The sequence below is a fragment of the Lipotes vexillifer genome, unplaced genomic scaffold (genome assembly GCF_000442215.2).
Source record: "Lipotes vexillifer unplaced genomic scaffold, Lipotes_vexillifer_v1.1 scaffold39, whole genome shotgun sequence".
Lineage (NCBI taxonomy): Eukaryota > Metazoa > Chordata > Mammalia > Artiodactyla > Lipotidae > Lipotes > Lipotes vexillifer.
The window spans coordinates 2,798,084-2,817,588 of NW_006787038.1; the positions used below are offsets into that span (position 1 = coordinate 2,798,084).

General features: G+C 49.9%; 1 protein-coding gene across 1 annotated transcript in view; it reads right to left on the bottom strand.

Moving 5' to 3' along the window:
• TGFB3 (transforming growth factor beta 3) overlaps positions 1-19,243 on the bottom strand; it is a 20,995-nt gene extending 1,752 nt beyond the window's left edge. Inside the window, exons 1-6 of the mRNA XM_007459756.1 lie at positions 18,036-19,243; positions 10,470-10,633; positions 10,048-10,177; positions 4,847-4,954; positions 2,919-3,087; positions 572-725 (exon numbers count right to left, since the gene is read on the bottom strand). Coding sequence (XP_007459818.1) covers positions 572-725; positions 2,919-3,087; positions 4,847-4,954; positions 10,048-10,177; positions 10,470-10,633; positions 18,036-18,522 — 1,212 coding nt within the window. The 5' untranslated portion in view covers positions 18,523-19,243. The remainder of the gene's footprint in view (positions 1-571; positions 726-2,918; positions 3,088-4,846; positions 4,955-10,047; positions 10,178-10,469; positions 10,634-18,035) is intronic.
• Between the last annotated feature and the right edge of the window lie 262 nt (positions 19,244-19,505).

A 19,505-nucleotide genomic window follows, 5' to 3' on the forward strand; every position in this document is an offset into this window, starting at 1 on the left:
GTCTTTTAAAATAACTTTTCTACACTCAAGGGGCCAGAATTATTAGAGTTCTTTATCCAACAGTAGAGGCCTTTCGGGCCCCAATATTCCTTGCCAGCCATGTGCATCTCTGACGTAGGGGGTGGCATGTGACAGTAATTAATTTCCATATTACAAAAGCAAATGGACAAAGCAACTTAAAAGTCTGGGTGAAACTAGGGAAGGAATTTTAAAGGGTAGAATGTGGCCCACTAGAGTTGGGCCAGGGTGCCAAGATCGGAGCCGTCACCAAACGGATTTTACACCCCAGGTCATCATCCGCTCGTTCAACATGCAGCCCTTCATGCATCCTTTTTTTTTTTTTTTTTTTTTTTTTTTTTTTGTTGCGGCCTCTCCTGTTGCGGAGCACAGGCTCTGGACGCACAGGCTCAGCGGCCATGGCTCACGGGCCCAGCCGCCGAACCCGCGTCTCCTGCAACGGCAGGCGGACTCTCAAGCACTGCGCCACCAGGGAAGCCCCATGCATCCTTTTTAACAAGTGGCCTACTTGGCTTAGCCCCACCCCCCCACGCGGCATGACCCTGTTCCATACTGAGCTGTGGGTAGTGTCTGCGCTGCGGAGGTATGGGCACGGGCCTGAGCAGAAGTTGGCGTAGTAGCCCTTAGGTTCATGGACCCACTTCCAGCCCAGATCGTGTCGGAAGTCAACGTAGAGAGGACGCACACAGCAGTTCTCTTCCAGATTGCTACAGCAACGACAACGGAAATCATTTAAAAATCAACCTCAAAGGAAATCACCAACATAAAACACTTCACGAATAGCCCTCATATTTGCACTTGGAGTCCTTCCTGGTCATCATAAGAGGTGGCTCTAATCAGCGGACTCCCAGGTTCGAGTGCATTGAGCTGTACTAACTCTAAAGGCATTTTCCTCGGTTGAAGACCAGAATCCCAAGGACATAGTAGGCGTGGATATATACATACATAGATAATGTATGAAGAAGAGGAGAAAAGGCAAAAGTGGCCATGACCCTTTTACAGCGTGAATCAAAACAAAGACTTGAAGTGTTCCACATAAAACCAAGCACTGAACGTTACTAGCAAACTCAACTTTGTTGAGGTTGGTTTTATTGTTACCTGCCTAATGTGCGCCCAACCAGAAATAAACTCTAAGCTTATGCACTTACGTACCATAGTCAGTGACTGCTTAGTCTAAGTCTAGAGGCTATTGAATCCAAACGAGACATATCCTTCTATCAGATTCATGATTCCTAGATTACCCCAAATGTGATTATCAGGCCCCTTCAATTCCGTTGCCTGCAGAAATCCATTTGGCAATACCCCTTGCCAAGTGGGCATCTGGCCTGTACTTCAGTACCTGCTGAGACCTAGAACCTGCTACTTCCAAAGGCAACTATCGGCCAAAATCTGTCTTCTTGTGGGTTCCAAGGGTAAGCCGTGGCAGACATTCTCATTTTTCTACTCAAGAGCCATTCTTACCCTGCCTTCTCTCTTGCCACCGCCCATTACAGTCTGGAACACCCGATACTTGTTTTCCCGGCCTCCCTTGCAGGTAGGGATTGTCATGTAACCCAGCAATGACCGATCAGACATAAGCAGATGTATGCAGTGGGCGAGGGCAAATTCTGGCAAAGGTATTTGATTCTTTATAAGTCACAGATGGAAGAGGAAGGCTGCTGGTTACCTCCTTCCCTCCTCTTGTCTTGAGCATGGACAGGATACCTGGAGCTCTAGCAGTCTTGCTATGTGACCATAAGCAAGGGGATGAAAAGCCAACATACTGAGCATGGCAGACTGGGGAGAGAGAAAGCCTGTGTCCCCAATGGCATAAGTAAGCAGCCAGACCAACCTTGGGCCTGCTGCTACATGCTTCTTATGAACAGGAAATCCCCTGTGGTTTAAGCCGCTGTCACTTGCAGCCAAGAACATCCATTCCTAACTGATTGAGAGCCACACAGAACAAATCTACATGCCAGCCTTCAGTTGGAGGCAACCACACTACCTTTCCTATACCTTCTGTTCCTCAAGCTCAACATCCCCGGTTCATTCCATTGTTCCTCAGAAGACACGGCTTTAGATCTAAAGATTTCCCAATTCATCCTCCCCAGCTCCATTCGGGCATCCCCCTCTCCAGCCAAGCTGACCCATTCGTGTGCCTTCCTCTACCCAAAGTGCTTCCTCCTCCCATATCCCTACATACTCAAGCCTCACTCAGCCCTGAAGACTCAGCTCAAATTCCACACCCTTCAGAAGCCTTTCCTGCATCCATAGATGAGCTCCTTGTTCCAAATTCCTTAAAGCACTTTATCTTTCAGACCTTCTCATGGGTGTGGTCATTTTCTACCTTTCAGTAATTGCTGTGTGTGCTTTTTTAATCCCCCTCCCTTATAAATGAGAAACTAAAGTGTTCCTAAATAAGATGCTATTTTTTAATCTCTTTACAGTGGCTACCCAACTATTGCCAAATTAGTTCATAATTTCCCTAGCTCACATTCCCCACTGCAAATGGAGACTGTACTGTTTTCCCTCGTCCAGTAGCATCCTTGGACCCTTCACAGGGAACTGAGCCCTTCTTTAATGGAAATCTCTGCACTAATCTCCCTGCCACACAAACATACCCTACAAGTATTTTTAAGCATGAAAACCATGGAGAGGCCAAGCCTCTAAGCCAAACCGTTTTAGCAACTCTCTCCTCCTTTACTTTGTCCAGGCCCTTACAGGGCTGGGCTGTGGGAAAACAGTGGGGCTCCCAGAAAAAGATTTGTAAGAGGTTCTAAGTCTCCATTCCTGGGAGATGTTTGTGAAGAGCATCAGGGACCCTCAGTTGGGGGTGGCTTAGGCCTGGGGCCTGACACACAGAAGGCATGCAATCAGTGTTGTCTCAGGAGTCTGTGGGTCCTGTGTGAGCCCAGGCTTACCGGAAGCAGTAATTGGTGTCCAGGGCCCGCTTCTTCCTCTGACCTCCCTGGCCTGGGTTGTCCAGCCGGTCTGGGGGAATCATCATGAGGATTAAATGAGGGCTGTGTTCCTTTTTCTTCTTCAGTCGCCCCAGATCTCCTCTGCCTGGATCATCCTCACTGTCCACACCTGTGGAAGGGAAGGAAGCTAATGGTCTCCTGTCTAGGGAAGACAGGGTGGCTGCTGCTTTCTCATCCCATCCCCCCACTGTTCAGGAGGAGGGACAGTGGGGTCTACAAGGAAGGGGTGGGTGAGATGCAGCTTCACGCTAACGTCCAGCTGCAGGAAGGGGAAGACTGGGCGGGGGAACCGGTATCTAGGGACGCGCGAGATGCCCCCCGGTCAGACCCCCTCGTGACTCCTGTGTATACATCCTTCAGAGGGCAGAGAGCCCCTCCCGAGATGCTTCCTATGGAATCCACAGGGATTCATGAAGCATCCTTGTCACTAGGCAGCTCTGACACATTTTTTTGAGCTGTCAGTTTAGATTCTGAGACTTAGAGATTGGGATATGAGTTTCCTCTTATAATCTGAATTGGTCAAAAATAGCACAGAAGTCCTACCTATGATTTCAGGTGTCAGAATTTAAGACAGTTTGAATGGGAGCCAGAAGAACACGAATGAATAATTGTTGACATTCGCATTGCACTTATAGTTTCAAAAGTGTTTTCTCTATAAAACTCAGATAAGATCATGAAGTGTATGGTAAACAGCTTAGCAGACAAACTGGAAAGGAAACCTGCCATTTCATCTGCAAAGACTGAAAACTGAACTAGAAAGAGTCTCAGAAGGTAAAAGAAGATCTACTTTGTGACGGGCCAGCTGCTGGCTGTGGCCCATCCCCACCAGAGACAGGAACGGGAGGAGATGAATTTGCATGGTGACAGGAGGGACTTGCACCTCATGCAGGGGCACTGGGACTGGAAGATAAATGGGAAGCTGGACCTCAAACTTCTTTTTCTGAAACTCTTTATGAACAAGATAACGATTAGTGAAGTGGGCGGATTTCAACCCAACCCGGGCTGTAGGTAGGGACTGCAAGGTCTTTTGAGCTCTGAGTTTCTGTGATTAGGATGTCAAATGATGTGCTTTTAAAAAAATTAGGCTCTGGAATAAGGCCCATGAAGGGTCAAAGGACTGCCCAGGGCTGGGAGTCAAGAGAGGCCTGTACCTTTTTCCAGACACGCCTCTGACCTCAGGCTTTGAATTGGTTGGCTTGACCTTGACAAACCTCCTGTCTCAGGTGTGCCTCAGTCACCCACGACAGAGCTTAGAAAGGAAACTAGTACTTCCCTGGAATCCAGAGACTGTCTAGGCTGAGTGCCTTGGAAGCATACTGGAAAACCAGAAATGACTCTCAACTATTTTGCCCTCAATGCAAATACCCTGAGGCCCAAAGCAGTCGTTCAAACCCGGATGTCGGATCGCGTGGGCTCTGCGACATCCGGAAAGCCCAATAGTCAGAGCGCTCATATTCACAGCCACCAAAGTTCATTTCTTTTAGGGAAAGCAAAGACAACTATCATTTGCTGAGCATCCATGCACTCTATTTTACATTCGTTATCGCATTTGATTTCATGACAACCTGGTGAAAGAGGTACTGTCATCCCCAGTTTGCTGACTGAGCTCAGAGAAGTGGACCAGCTTGCCTGCATGATTTCACGGCTCTGACTAGCATAACACTGTCTTCCAGATGCTAATGTATTTCTCTATAGAATAGAGAGTTCTTGCTTTTGGGACAAAGCAGAATCCCTCAAGTGCAAAACAGCTGGCCATCTCCATGAGGGAGCTCACTTGGTCCTTTCCTTGGGGTCTGGTACGGGTTTCCTGTTCCGTCTTGCTTCATTAACTCCCCCACCCATTCTACCATACACATCCATTTTGTTACCTTTGAACTTGATTTCCATCACCTCTTGAATGTTTTCCAGGATATCCCCATTGGGCTGAAAGGTGTGACATGGACAATGAATGCTGATTTCCAGACCTAAGTTGGATTCTGCAAAATAAGACATAGCAATGGTGAGAAAAGCAGTTTGTGTGATGAAGAAGGGTCCCCACCAGTCACACACAGAAGAGCCAGGGCTTCTGCCGCCACAGGCAGTCATAGGAACTGAGTTAGACTGAGGCTCACAGGTGACAGAAAGTGCTGCCAAGGCGATAGCAGACCTTCACGCTCATGCTGCCACATTCCACAAATTTCTGTTGTGTTACAAACAACCAAATGGAGGCATAAACTAGTGGGCACCATGAAGGAGAATTTTAATAGTCATGTATTTTCAAAGAATGGTTTAGGAAAAAAAAAAAAATGTCACCAGCCTACTAGGGGGCAAAAGGATGAGGGTACAGGAAAGAAGGAGAAAACCAGTCATACCCCCTACATGTCGGTTGAGAGAGGAGATATTCTAGCTGTGAAAGGATGGAGGAGAGAGGCAGAGTGCCTGGAAGAGACCAGGGAAAGGGGAAAACTGAGGAACTGTGGGTTAGAGAGGCTGTGATTCAAAAGGCCACAAGATGGGAGGAAGGGGCACAGGCTGATCTCTAGGATTAAAATTCAGAAAGCAAGGCTAGAGCAAGGTCTCCAGCAAGCAAGCAGCAGAATCAGTAAGGTGGAAGAGGCCACCATTTCTACCAGGGCTACAACTGTAGACAGAAAGAGAGAGGTAGATTCCAGAGGAGATAAGATGCAAAATCTCAGTTATGCTTGGCTATATTTTCCTTAAGGAACAAGGACATGATGAGGTCAAGATTACTTAGAGTTTCTTCTTTGGCAATCCTTGTTCACCTTAACGGGGGAGTTGTAAATGTATCCAGTGGGGCTGTGGATGGCTCGCTAAGGACAGCCACTGGCTCAGGAAGACGATTGTGAAATTAGAGAACACGCCAGAAGAGAAGGCAGAGGGCCACGGCCGACGGTCCAGATGGCATAAGCTCGGAGAAGACAAGTGTGAGGAAGCCTGGAGGCACCAGGGTTTGGTGGCTGATGTTGTGGGGCAAAAAGGCCAGCTCTGGCCCTTTCTCCTCTTGGCTGTGGGATCGGGTATTTTGGTAACTAAAATTGGGAAAGCAAGGAAACTAGTAAAAGCGGTTGCATAAAGTGGAAGGGGAAAAAAGGAAGAATAAGGAATGAAAAATTTGAACCGAATCCAGTAGTTTTGTGCAGGGAAACCAGGTAGTCTGGTATCATGTCAGTCCTGATGGGTAAGACTCAATCGGGGAAGCTCTCTTGATCTGGGGCAGCAGCCAGCTATGGTCAGGTATGGGAGAGGTCGTGGGGGGATGACCTCTGAAGTCAGGGTCAGTGCCTCAGGGATTTGATTGATGCCCTGCTCTCGGAGGTCACCCTAGTTCTGTGTGAGCATCCAGCCTTGGGGCCAACCTGGGGTCTTCCAGAAATCTGATGTCAGCAGGGAAAACCCCAGAGTCCAGGCCACCTCAGCATCCGTCTCATGCGCAGAATGGCCCAAGCCCAGAGATTCCAGTCAGCAAAAGGCAGACCTGGATGTCCCAGTTCTACTGGTTAAAAACCAGCCCAATCCCTTCTCCCATAAACTCTAGATCCCAGCTTCGTTTGTTCTGCCCCAATCAGGGCAGCCTCTGGGACACACTGACACCTGCTGAGCTTGAAGATTTCTGTCCCAGGTTAGCTTTGGTGGGCTGGGGAGGGGCCAATATCACAAGGAAGCTGAGCCCCAGATGGAGAACAAAAAGTGAATAGAGAGGGATGTATAAGGAGTGTCCTCTTTCTGGTTTAAGGTGGCTGAAAGAAGGAGCTAGAGTAGCTGAAACAGGCTACATAAAACATAGTACACTTCCTATTACCCAGAAGGGTTTAAGTAGTCCGGGAGAGGCCTAGAGTGGACAAGTCCTATGAGTCTGTGAGTTAGAAAGTCAAGACGCAGACAGATGTGTTGGGGAGAGTTAGGGTTAGGGTGCAGGTAGTGAGCGTGTGATGGTGCCTGGCTTGGCTAGCAGGCTCTGTCTAGGTAGAGGGCTCAGAGAATGACGACGATAATCACCAACATTTGTTGAGTGTTGCTACATGTCACGCACCACTCTAAGACTATGTGTGCATTAAGTCATTTACGTAATCTCCATACTAATCCTACAAAGCAGGAGCTATTATTACCCCCTCCCCGCATTATACAGATGAGGACACTGAGACTTAGGGAAATTAAATGGCTTGACCGAGGTATCCAATCAGTAAGTGGTAGAACCAAGATTCAGACACAGGCAGCCTGATAGCAGAGCCACGCTCCTAATTGTTAGAGACAAAGAGGGACCAAAGAGAGCCCAGCCGGGACCATCAAGGTAGATGCCCACACAGTCACTGAGATACAAAACGGCTGTGTATTCCCAGTGTGCCCACTGTCCTGAGCCATGGTGCTGGGCGTGTTCCCTGCCCGGCCTGCCTGGGGAGGCCAGGCTCTGCACACAGGGGAGCCACAGATTGTGTGGAACAATAGCACAGGGGTGTGAAGACCTGGGCCCACAGCTCCAGCCGGCTCAGAAGGCAGCCTGGGAACCGGTGCACAGTAGGCTCTTAGATGTTTGCTGAACTAATACAAGACCGTATATGTGACTCAGTTTCCTCACAGTCCACACCGCCAACTGCTCCATTTGGAGTCCATTTACTGCCTTGTTTGGGGCCAAGAACCCTCAAGAGACTCAGGAGCTCTGCAGAAGTAAAGGTCTGTGTATGACTCCCCCGTGCGAGGGGTGGGCAGCATCTGCCAGAGCAGGAACTGAAGGTTCCAGTGAAGAACTAACCTCAGAATTGGCAGCGGTGGGGACGGTGGGTGGGGAACCCATAGGTTTTATTACAAAATTATCTCTTTGATGTCTCAAGGAGGATGGAAATCATTCTCAGTGCAAACTTCTCATTGAGTTCTGCAGCTGTGAAAATAAGAACTCCTTCAAGTGCCCAGGGCGTCAAAGAAATCCAGGTGGAGCTGATCAAAATCAGACAGGGAAGCTGAGAGATTCATTTCCCCAGCCTCTCCTCTCTGTAGCCATGTCGGGCTCTAGGCAGAGTTGAGTGAGAATTCCCACAGTGCTGCTGTCAGCTGGTGCACGTGGGTTCTCCCAGGTTTTTGCCGTCATGCTCAGTCAGGGAGATAGGAGGGAAATCCCAGTACCCTTGGAGCTGAGGCAGGACCTCCAGCCCCCTATCCGCCAACTCAGCCACCAGGTTATGCCCCTCAGATGGGGACCTGCACACTCGGATGCCTACAGAGCCCAGCAGGTTATGTAAGTGAGCAAAGCGAGCCAGTGTATCATGCTGAATTGGGACTGCCAGCCGCACTCTTGGGAAACACTGGGGAATGGCAGGGCCTGTGGTGACATGAAGAATGCATGCCCTGCCTCAAGAGGTGGCCCTACTCACCTCTGATGGATTGTTACCAGGAAATCTTCCCATTTGTCAAGAAAAGCCAGAAGTCTAGGTTTTATGTGAAATCTCCTGACTTTAAAACAAAAACTGTTGACCACTAGTTAAATTAAAACAATATTGGTAGGCCAACCAGTTTGTGACCTCTGCCTTAGAGCTTCAACCCCTAATTTCCTAAAACACTGAGGACAAGGAAGGACCCACCTGCCCAAGGGACTCTGGGTATCAGTACGTGGATGGATGGACTGTGGCTCCCCGGCAGCTGATGAGAATAGAAAATTCTTCACAAGAGGGATACAAGGAACAGACAGGACCACCTTAGATACCCTCAACCCCCTGAGCACTGGACCAGGCAGTACCAGCAAGCAAAGAAGGGAAGAAATAGCAGAGCGTGATGCCATGAGGCACCATGACTGTCCATCAGGAGACTCAAGTTCTAATCCAGGCTGGATGACTCTGGTCAAGCCGCTTAACTTCTCTGGGCCTCCATTTCTTCGTCTGACCTAATCAAAGCTTACTCTCCCATAACAGGCCGAAAACTTGGAAGTTCTCTTAACTACAGTGGATCCTTAAAATAGCTCTGTGAGGCATGAAGGGAAGACACCATTACCTATTTTGCAGGTGAGGAAGCAGAGCGAGTGGGTGAGAGAGTTGGGACATGTGGCGTTTGATATGCCTATTGGACAGCTCTACGTGGATGAGTGCCAGGCCTTTCAAACGTCATCGGCCAGAATGGAACCTGCCCCCCAACCTGCTCTTCTCCCAGCCTCCCTATTTCAGCGTGTTACCACGTGGGTGTTCAGCCCCAAATCTTCAGTCATCTAGACTCCTCTGGTGTCCTCTCACCCCATATCTAACCGCCAGTCAGTCCTACTGGCTCTACCTCCAAAATACAGAACAAATCCATATCATCTCCGTACACACGGCTACCGCCCTGGACGAAGCCCATGTTGCTCTCACGTGAGCTGCTACAACGGCCCCTAACTCCTTCCCTTGACCTCATGACAACCAGAGAGTCTTTGAAAGATGTAAACCAAATCACCTCACCCCCACATCCCCAGCCCTGCTGTAACCCGGCCAGGACGTCTCATCACACTTGGAATAAGTCCTGACACCTGACCGTGGCCTTACAGGTCCTACATCATATGGCTCCGGCTCCTCTCTGACCCCCCAGCTCACTCTGCTGCAGCCACACCAGTCAGGCTCCTGCTGCTTCTCACTGGTTTTGCTTAGCACATCCTTTATCCTGACCTTCACAGACTGGGTCTTTCTTGTCCCTCATATCTCAGTGCACAAATTCCTTCTTCATAGAGACTCCCTGAGCATCTGATGTTGGACCCCACCCAGTCATTATCGCTTTGCCCTCTTTCTGTTTTTCCTGGTACTTATCACTGTAATACATATAAAAGTCTTATTCATCAATATGTTTACTTGTTTACTACGTGTCTCTCCCACCAAAAGCCCCATGAGATCTGGGACCTCACCTGTCTGGTTCACTGCTGAATCTCCAGGGCCTGGCTCAGAGTGAGCATTTAGTCAATATCAGTTGAGTGAACGAATAAAGGACACACAACAGGTCAATGGCAAAGCTAGGCTTTGAACCCAGATCTGTGTCTCCCCTAGTTCTGGCCTCTTCCCTCTGTGTCATGAAGGACCAAGAGACCTGAGGTTCCTTCCAAAATGCTCATCCTGAGTCCACCTACCTCTTCGTAAGAGCCATTCACGCACAGTGTCTGTGACGTCGAAAGACAGCCACTCAGCAGTGCCCCGCGTGGGCAGATTCTTGCCATCAAGATAGCGCTGCTTGGCTATGTGTTCATCCGGCTGGAGGATCTACAGGGCAGAGGAAGGAATAAGTCCCAAGGCCAGGACGGGGCACCCGCGTGTCATGATGCTGGAGGACGGAGAGGGGCAGCAACAGCAAACTAAGACTTCTTAAATGTTCCTTTGAGTTCCTCAGTTAAATCTTAATCCTCTTAACGACAGACACAGATACAGAAACTAAGGCTCAGAGAAGGTAGGATTCACACCCAGGTCTGCTGAACTCTGAGCAGCGTGGAGGCCCGATCTGGCCAAGGAACCAGCTTTCCCGCCTGAGTGGTGTCTGTCCTGGGAGGGGGCTCACCTGGAAGAGCTCAATCCTCTGCTCGCTGCGCTTGGAGCTGGGGTTGGGCATCCGCAAGACCCGGAATTCTGCTCGGAACAGGTTGGTTTCATTTTTCTCCACTGAGGACACGTTGAAGCGGAAAATCTTGGACGTGATTCCTTTGGGACAGACGGCCAGGTCATCTAGGACGCAGAGCAGTGGGGGGAGGCACAGCATGAGCGAGACCCACAGGGACAGTGTGCTGCCAGCGGACACTCACCAAGGGGCCAGGGTTCCACCTGTGACCTCTCTAGAAGCTTGAGGCCTCAGACCTAAAGGTGGAAACCCAAGGAAGATCCGGGGGGTGGCCCTGGAACCACACACAGGCCTGATGGTGAAGCAGGACATGGTGCCCCAGGACATGGCACTAACCACTGGCCCCTCCAACCCCTCACCTCGCCATCCCCACTCTGGCAGGCTCTCCAACCTGCTTTCCTACTCTTTTAGAAAATACAGATTCTCCAGTGATATCAGCAATTTCCTCTAGCAGTTTAATCATTGTTAGCTAGTTGATTCATTCATGCGTTTGTTCATTCAGGCATTCATTCATTCATCAGACATGCAGTGAACAAATACTACGTGCCAAGCACAGGCTAACACTGGGAAGCAAAAAGGAAGAGACAGGGCCCCTGCCTTCAAGGAGATTAATATCCAGGCGAAGCTGTTAGTACATGGACCAAACAACAGGACCAGAGGGAAAGTGCTAAGGGCCTTTGGAGAAGCCTAGGAGTTGCTGCAAACAGGTCAGAGGAGGGAGGGGGTTGAGAGCACTTCGTGGAAGTGGTGATTATTTAATCTGGGTGATTATTTGATCTGGGTCCTGCAGGAGGAAAGGGTCTAAGGATGCAGAGGAAAGAATTTTACATGAAAGGACTGCTGGAAGCACAGGCAGGGAGGGGAGCAAACGCACGTGAGTAAGAGGGACCTGAAGCAGCCAGGCTGGAGCCCGTGAGACAAAGTCAAGACAGTAGATTGGGGTCCACCTGCGGGGAGGCTGAAACGTCAGACCGAGGGGCTGGATTTTATATTATTAACAGTAGGGAGTCATAGAAAGTGACACTCTGGATTTAATGAGACAGCACTGGTGTGACAAGGAGCCCACACATCTGGAGCCTGGCAGACCCCCCAGATGTTTCTTCAGGCTAAGCCGGTCTGTCACCATTGGCTCCTGTCTCTCTAAGGGTTACTTTCCCTGACAGCACACGCTATGCCAGCCTCTGTCACCCTGCTGGCCTCTGAACCTCCATCCACAAGACAGAAGGCCGCACATGCTCTTTCCCACCCCCTCAGAGCCAGATAAAGGAGACAGGAAGATCCTGTCATTTCTTTACAACCTCAAGGTCTGAGCAGCATTAACACCCAGAGAAAAACTTTCTACACAAATGGTAACAATAGCCAGAACTTGAAATTCAAGCCCAGAGACCCAGATTCCACACATAATGAACATGGCTGGAACAAGCCCATAATCACCCCAGGGGTGGTTTAGGAAGTCATGGACAGGGCAGGAGATCAGAGGCCTGGACACAAGCACATGTGCTACTGAGCTGTAGGAAAGGATGAGTGAGTGTTTCTGGAAATTGCCATCTGGTGGGTCTGACACTGGTTCTTAGAAAATTAATGGAACAGATGTTGGGAAAACAAATGTGTGAATGCTAGCTAATGAAGCCCTGATTAATAACTGGCTTTGAAAGAACGAACACTGCCAACTATTCCCTAAACCATTTCGGATAAAACCAGAAAGAGGGATCATGATGGCAGTTTAATTTTTGAGTTTGCAAGTCTGTAACCCTCTGGACATGGGTAAGCTCCTTGGAAGGGAAACCTTCTCAAGTACTGACATACTTGGGTCTCAGAGGAGCTGTCATCAATATGGCTTCAGCTAGACTAGTACCTCCAGTAACTGTTGAAAGAGGGAATAAAAGATATGTCAGCGCAGTGTGTGCGTTGCTATGAAAAGGAAAAGGGGAAAAGAAAATGGCCCGTGCCAGCGAGGAGAGTCAGACTGGGGGGCAAGACAGTGGGGAGCCAGGGGACGGGGAATGATGAGCCCAGAGGGTCTTCAGGACACCCTCGTCACCCTTCCTCCTTGTTTCTTCCAGCCCATCAATCAGATATCTGTTCCCCAAGCTAGACTCCTCTTGGTGGGAATTTCAAGGGGATGGGAAAGGTCATATTTTATCCCTGGGGTCTACAGATTTCTAACAGACTCAGAAGGGACATTAGGGGTCGTCTAGTGCAACCCACTTCAGATAAATTCATGCCCAGAGGGGTCTTGGCCAGGGTCACACGTGAATTAGTTGACACAAGCAAACTGACACTAGCAAGCAAAGCTCAGACACAATCATCAGTGATTTTAAAAGAACGGTATAGGAGAGAAAATAAAATGTAAACATAATCTCCTTGACAATCCACTGAATACTAACGACGCTTTAAATAATTTGTGGAATGAGCCAGAGTATAAATAAATAAACAAAATGTAATAATACTATCTTACATTTCATAGAACTTCTATTAACTCATCTGACCCTCTAACAATCCTTGAGGAGAATAAGAATAAGTAAGATTTATCATTTTACAAATGAGAAAAGTAAGTATCAGGAAAGTTAAATCACTCTTCCGAGATCACTCACATAGTAGGTGGCAGAGGTGGGATTTGAACCCAGGTCTTCTGACCTCATTTACTGAAGCAAAGATCTGGAAGTTGGAGGGGACCTCAGAGATCATTTAGTGGAGGGGTGATTTCACCAACAAACTGTAGCAGGATTCCATGAAATGGGGCTAGAGTGCCAACTTATGCCTCAGACAAAAACTACTTCCCAGTTTCGTGATTAAGCCATGCTTCTGCAGAACACTAGTATTACTGAGAGCTGGCCTAGGAGGTTCACCTTTACAAATTAAATTATGACCACCTTTTTCTATTGCACACAAAGTGTATATATTAATGGGTGCCATTTTCTCCTTTTTACTATAGGGAGAGAAAAATAAGCAAAGAATATTCATGCAGGCTATTCATGGAAAAATCTGGAAACAGCTGACCATGTTTAGACCGGGCATTTTTTAATGCTTTCAGACACCTGGGCTCCTAGATGTATTTCTGCTTCTGTTCATCATTTCTGCTAGTAAAATTACTTCTGGTTCCAATGATGGGACTACATATATCAGTGTGGCAGTGCTCCTCTACCCTAGCTGTTCCTAAGAATCACCTGGAGAGCTGTAAAAACAGATGATGCCTGGACCTACTCCCCAGAGATTCTGACTACCTCACTGGAGTATGGGTGGGTCCAGAGCTTTTTTTTTTTTTTTTTTTTAAGATCTCCAGATGATTCTAATGTGTAGCCAGGATTGAGAACCACAGTTTATAGTGCTCTGCAAAGGGTACCATGGCATCCAGATGTTCTGATAAACCACAGCTTTAAGGATTCACCCTTTAAATAGATTAACCTTTAAATGTTAACCCGTTAAAATTTTGTTTGGCCAATGCATTGTTTTGTAAAATTTTGAATTAGAAGCCCATAAACATTTTAAGCCCAGGTTAAAAGTTGGGAAATTTCACAGAAAGATTTTCTGCTCTTCTGGGAAGCAGTTAAGATCTAGTCATGCTGGACCCACATTCCCCAAAGCAAAAATTGGCAGGAGCTGAGTGGTGGGTGCCCTCTTTAAATGGGACATGGGCAGTTCCAAGTCCCCCCGCCACCAGTCTCCCCATACACCCTATTCTCTCCATGACCCCGAAGCCAAGTGTCCCGTGCAGTTTGTCATGGTCCCTGCAGCCTTTCCTCTAGATCATTTGCATCAGCGGCCTGGGCTCTGTGGGCTCTTGTGTTTGCAGGCCTTCTAAGGAAAGGTTTTGCCCTCGTTCACTGAGTCTTAAGCGTCAGGGAACTTAAAAATCAATACGGAGCTTGTTAAAAATACAGATACTTCAAGACCACACCCCCAGAGACTCTGATTCTGTAAGGGTAGGCTAGGGCCTGGGAATTCACATTTTTCACATTGACCGGGCCTCTAGTCCACACTCGGAGAAACAATGACCTAGCGTGCAGAGAGCATTGGCACTTAGACCAAATGAGTTCTTTCAATAAGAAACATCTTTTAATTTTCAGAATGAACAAGAGCTAAAAGTAGCATCCAGAAAAGAAAGGCTAAAATATCATTTTCTCTTTGCTCGTGAACTCTGGGTTCGCTGGTTGTCTTAGCGTCAGACCTCGGATGAAAACAAGAGTCTCCTGCCAGACACAGATAATTACAAGCCAGAAGTTAAAACAGCACCTACACTGGTAATATCTTGATAACAAGGATGACAAAAGAACTGAAAAAGCTGTGTGCTTCCCCACCACATGGGTCAGAGAAAGCCTCTACCCACTTCCCATAGCAAAATCCTGGAGAATTATATAGGAATAAGATATACATGAGTCTTGCCTTCACTCCCCAGCAGAGACCTGTTGAATCATCCCAGATGTATACAATGAATTGTTTCAGCTGGAAGGGAGCTTAGAGATTATCTCTAACTTTACAGATGAGGAAACTGAGGGTCAGAGACGTGACTAGCTCAGTTCCACATGGTGTAGTTGCTTAACCTGCTTGAGATTCTTAAGCAGATAATGAAAACACTTTGTTGAATTTGGGAGAACGTTTGTGGCAGTATGAATCTCCAGGCCATAAAAATAGGCAGAGCTAAGAAAGAGCACACCCAGTGATCCCTAAGCAATCTGCCACCAGGGTTACTAACATGCAATAATCGCTCCTATGCCCACCTGCTTGGTCCAACATGTGATTCATTCATATCATAAACCAAAGTTCTCTTGGAGCCCAAAGGTTAAAGGTGGGACTTACAGTGCGTATTTTATGCTTTGCATTATTGTTTAACAGCATGCATTCTCTAGGGAGAATGTCTAGGTTACAGCCCTGGTTCTTTTGGGGCAAATCACTTAATTGAAGGATGTTGCAGTCTCCTTATCTGGAAAGTAGGGAAATCAGGGTACCCATCTGACAGAGCAGAGCCAGAGAACGGTCTTATCCTCTTTGCTCTCACCTTGATGCCCTTTCTCCTACGCCACTGGAAGTTAGTCCTTCTTGCACTTCGCACTCCAGGCACCCTTGTCTCCTTGCCCCAGCTCCTGCTGTCACTTCCCTCTGAGAGCCTGTCCACTGGCTACCGGAAGGGGCTGGGAGTGATGAAATGTGGAAGGGAATGTGATCTCATCACCTCGGCAGCAGGAGCTCTGGCACTCAGATCCTACCAGTGCCCCACCCACAGACCCCGGCCCACCCTCAGGAGTTCTAGACACTAGGCTTCCCTCGCCCCAACCTTGGAGGGTGGCTCTCTGCTCCCTCTCAGCATCTGTTAAACGTTTGCATCTGCCCACTGCCTCTTTATAATTAGTGTGCCTTGTGCATCTGTCTCTCTGGGGCTGGCTCAACACCTGACCAGCCGGAGGGCAGGCCAGGCCTGCGTCTGCTCAGCCTCTGTGTCACCTCCAACAGCTGCAGAGTCTGGGCCTGCTTCCTGTTTGCACCTGCAAGGCTCACTGGCATCACCCGTGTCCCACAGGGCCCCGGACCCTTCATGATATCTCAAGATGCATCCTGCCCACTGTGCCAGGTTTCTTCCTGGCCTGATCATGGCTCTGTGGCCCCAGGGCCACCCTCACCTACTGCAGTTTCAAGGAAGGTCCTGGTGCTGCAGACCGGGGCTGCCCAGCATCTGTGCAGCCCTGTCCTGGCTGTCCCCAGGGCTGTCCACTAATTGTACTCTGAGTCTCTGCACACATGTCCACTGGCACCTGGGTGCCCTTGCATCTCTCTGGCTCATTTGTTCTCAGCTTGGGATGCCAGGCGGCGTGAGCCCCGGTGACGTAGATCCCTCTTCCCGGGACTCCTCCTCCTGGCCCGGATCCTTAAGGCCCAGGTCCGTTCCTCTTGCCCTGGACTCTCCTCACACCTCTCCCGCAGGCGTCAGCTTTTCACCCTTCTCCGATGTTTGGCCACTATGTCCTGCCTTTGTGGGTGCCCAGGGGTTTGCGGGTTCAGCCATTCAGCTGCTGGTGCCTCTGGGAACCATAGGCCCCTGAGGACCCTGAGTCAGCCTCACCTAGAGAACCCTGGCCAGGGAACACTAGCTGTGCTTCACTCTCCGGCCACCACCCCACACGGGAGCCACCTCCTAAGGCAGCCACAGGAAGCCGGAGTGGGAGCCCCTCGCCAGCAACCGCAGGCTCCTGAGCCTGGCACGGGCCAGCTCCTGGTGAGGCCTCTGGCACCTTCTGCCAGAGCCGGTCCATCCATCGGCTGCCCACTCCTCCTCCTCTCTAGCCAGGTTCCTTTCAGCCCCTGCGGTACCCCCACTGACCACCCTCACCTTGCCTGTTCCATCCCATTCTCCCACCCCCACTCTGGGCACTGCCCACCTCTCAGGTGAGCCAAGGCTGAGGTAGCCTGGGCGCCGAGGACACCTGCTGGTAGGAAAAGCAAACAGAGCTATTCCCAGAGTCCCTGGCCTGTGAGTGGCTCACATTCCTCCTTCCTGGGCTGTCAGTTTCTCAGCATCTGCCAAATCTCTCTCTGTTGTATTGAGGTTTTTTAAATCCCCGTTCAGTAAACACACATGACTTCCACACGTGTGCAAACACACACAGACGTCTCACCCAGAAGCCTCCCAGCTTCTCGGCACAGACAGGAGCTTCCTGGGAAGACACACTCCCAGACACACGTCCCCTCTGTATCCACAGCCACACCTCCCACCCACTCTTCCCCTGACACGCAGACACAAAAGGGCTGCCGGCCGTCATCTACACATCCAGAGCCACATCCCTGCTTTCCCCGTGTCCACGGGCCCGGAAGACGCCCATTTTGCACCCATGAATCTGTGTACCGTACAAAACCAGACTACACGTCGCTTTAAAGTACACAGCCACGTGAACATAGGTGCATCCCCTTCCCTCACGCACACGGCTCACATGGGTCACAGGCATGGTGTGGACTGAAGGGCCTAGACAGCGAGAAGCTGTCCCTTGCCTGGGCCTCAAAAATCTGGACAGACAATAATTTGGGGCAGGTATACTCTTCTTCCCCAGAACTGGAGAAACAGAACGTGAGACGTGTCACAATGAGGTGTGAAAAGCAGGGAGAAGACCGAGGTCTCCAGCTCGTGGAACCGCACGGCCTCTCTTATGAGAGAGCCAGCCCTGCCCCTTTATGGCACCCACATGCACCTATCTGACCACACGTGCCACAGCACGCGTGCTAACGGGACAGCGCAATGTCACTCCACATTCAAGTCAGTCAACGATGTGATGTGAGTTCAGCAAGCTGCTCAACTCCAGGGCTCCCCGGCCTCCCAGCAGCACTCGACTCTTACCAGAATGCCTCTGTCTCCCTCCCCACCCACCTATCCAGCCCCAGCTGCGCATCGCACCTCCCCAGCTGGGTGCGGGTGAACCCGGGGCACCCTGCTGTGTGGCTACCGCTAGGCGCCCCCCTCTGTGGAGCTCCCCGCCCCAGGTCAGACCCTCCAGAGCAGACACCCCAGCGGGAATTTGGACTTACTGTGCTCCTCCAGCCCGTGGATCATGTCGAATTTATAGATTTCTTTGGCATAGTACTCCGACTCGCTGTTTTCCTGAGTGCAGTCGTCTCCCCTCTCCCCGTGCACCTCTTCCAGCAGCTCTCGGGTGCTGTTGTAAAGGTCCAGGACCTGGGTGGGGATGTTGGCCAACACCGATGGATCGGGGGGACTGGTGAGCCTGAGTTTGCTCAAGATCTGTCCCCTAATGGCTTCCACCCGCTTCCTCTTGATGTGGTCGAAGTCCAAGGTGGTGCAAGTGGACATGGAGAGACTGACCGTGGCAAAGTTCTGCAGGGACAGGACCACCAGAGCCCTTTGCAAGTGCATCTTCATGCGTGAGCAGGGGAGAGAGGCCGGGGGGCTGCGAGGCCTGGTGAGGAGGAGACCCCAGCAGACGTGCAGAAGGAGGGAGGAAAACCAGGCGGCCTCCCTAGATCCCGAAGACTGAGGCTTGGCAAGAAGGTGCATGAACTCACTGCACTGCGAGAGCTTCAGGACTTCCAGGAAGCGCTGGCAACCCTGAGCACGAAGAAGCCGACTGTGTGCCTTGAAGCTCTGGGTTTCTTCTCCATTTGTCTAAACAGGTTCTGCTGGGCTCTGACTCCCAGCAGGCCAGGTGGAGGGCAAGCAGAGGGCTGGGAGGGGTGGCAAGGCAGCTGGGAGTGGGAAGGGAGCTGGAGTTTTTCCTTAGGTAAAAATAAATAGAGCAGATATCTGATATTGCCAAACGGCCGCTTGGCGATGGGGAGAAAGTGGGTATTTTAAAGAAGGAGCAGAAGGACCATGGCTGGGTCCCAAAATCAAAATCCTTGCCTTGCCCTGAAGGAGAATAAGAAAAGAGGATGGAAAAGAAAAGAAAAAAAAAAAAATTTTTTTAAAAAAGATCACCAGTGAGTAGGTGGGGAGAGGCAGGGCTAGGCCGCTGCTGGCCCAGCTAAAGATGGGGGCAGCACAGGACACACTTGTCTCTCGGGCACACCATTCATGCTTTCTCTTTTGTTTACACTTCCCCGGGGGCTTTCTAAATGACTCTGTTCACGCTGCCTCTCATCTTCATTGGCTGGGATGTGGGCTTATGTGCAATTGGAAGGCAGGGGGGACAGCCCCTGGAGAGCAGCCCCAATAATCCACTTGGTCGCCCAGGTCACCAGCACCTCAGCTTGTCTTCTGCCTCGGCCATTGCTTCTGTTCCCTGCTTCTCTTTAAAAGATACGAAAGAAAAGAAAAAGAAAATAGAAGCCAGTTCACTGCATGCCTCCTCCGGAAAGCTGTTATTCCTTCTTGCTCATGCTTCTTCCCCTATCTCTCGCCTCTCTTGCTCATTCCCTTGGACTTGGCTTTCTGGTTCCCTCCCTTTCTCTCCCTCCAGCTTCCCTCTCTCTCCCTCTCCCTCAAGCTCCTCTCCCTCTCTCACACACACTCACATGCACACACACTGCTTTCTCTATTTC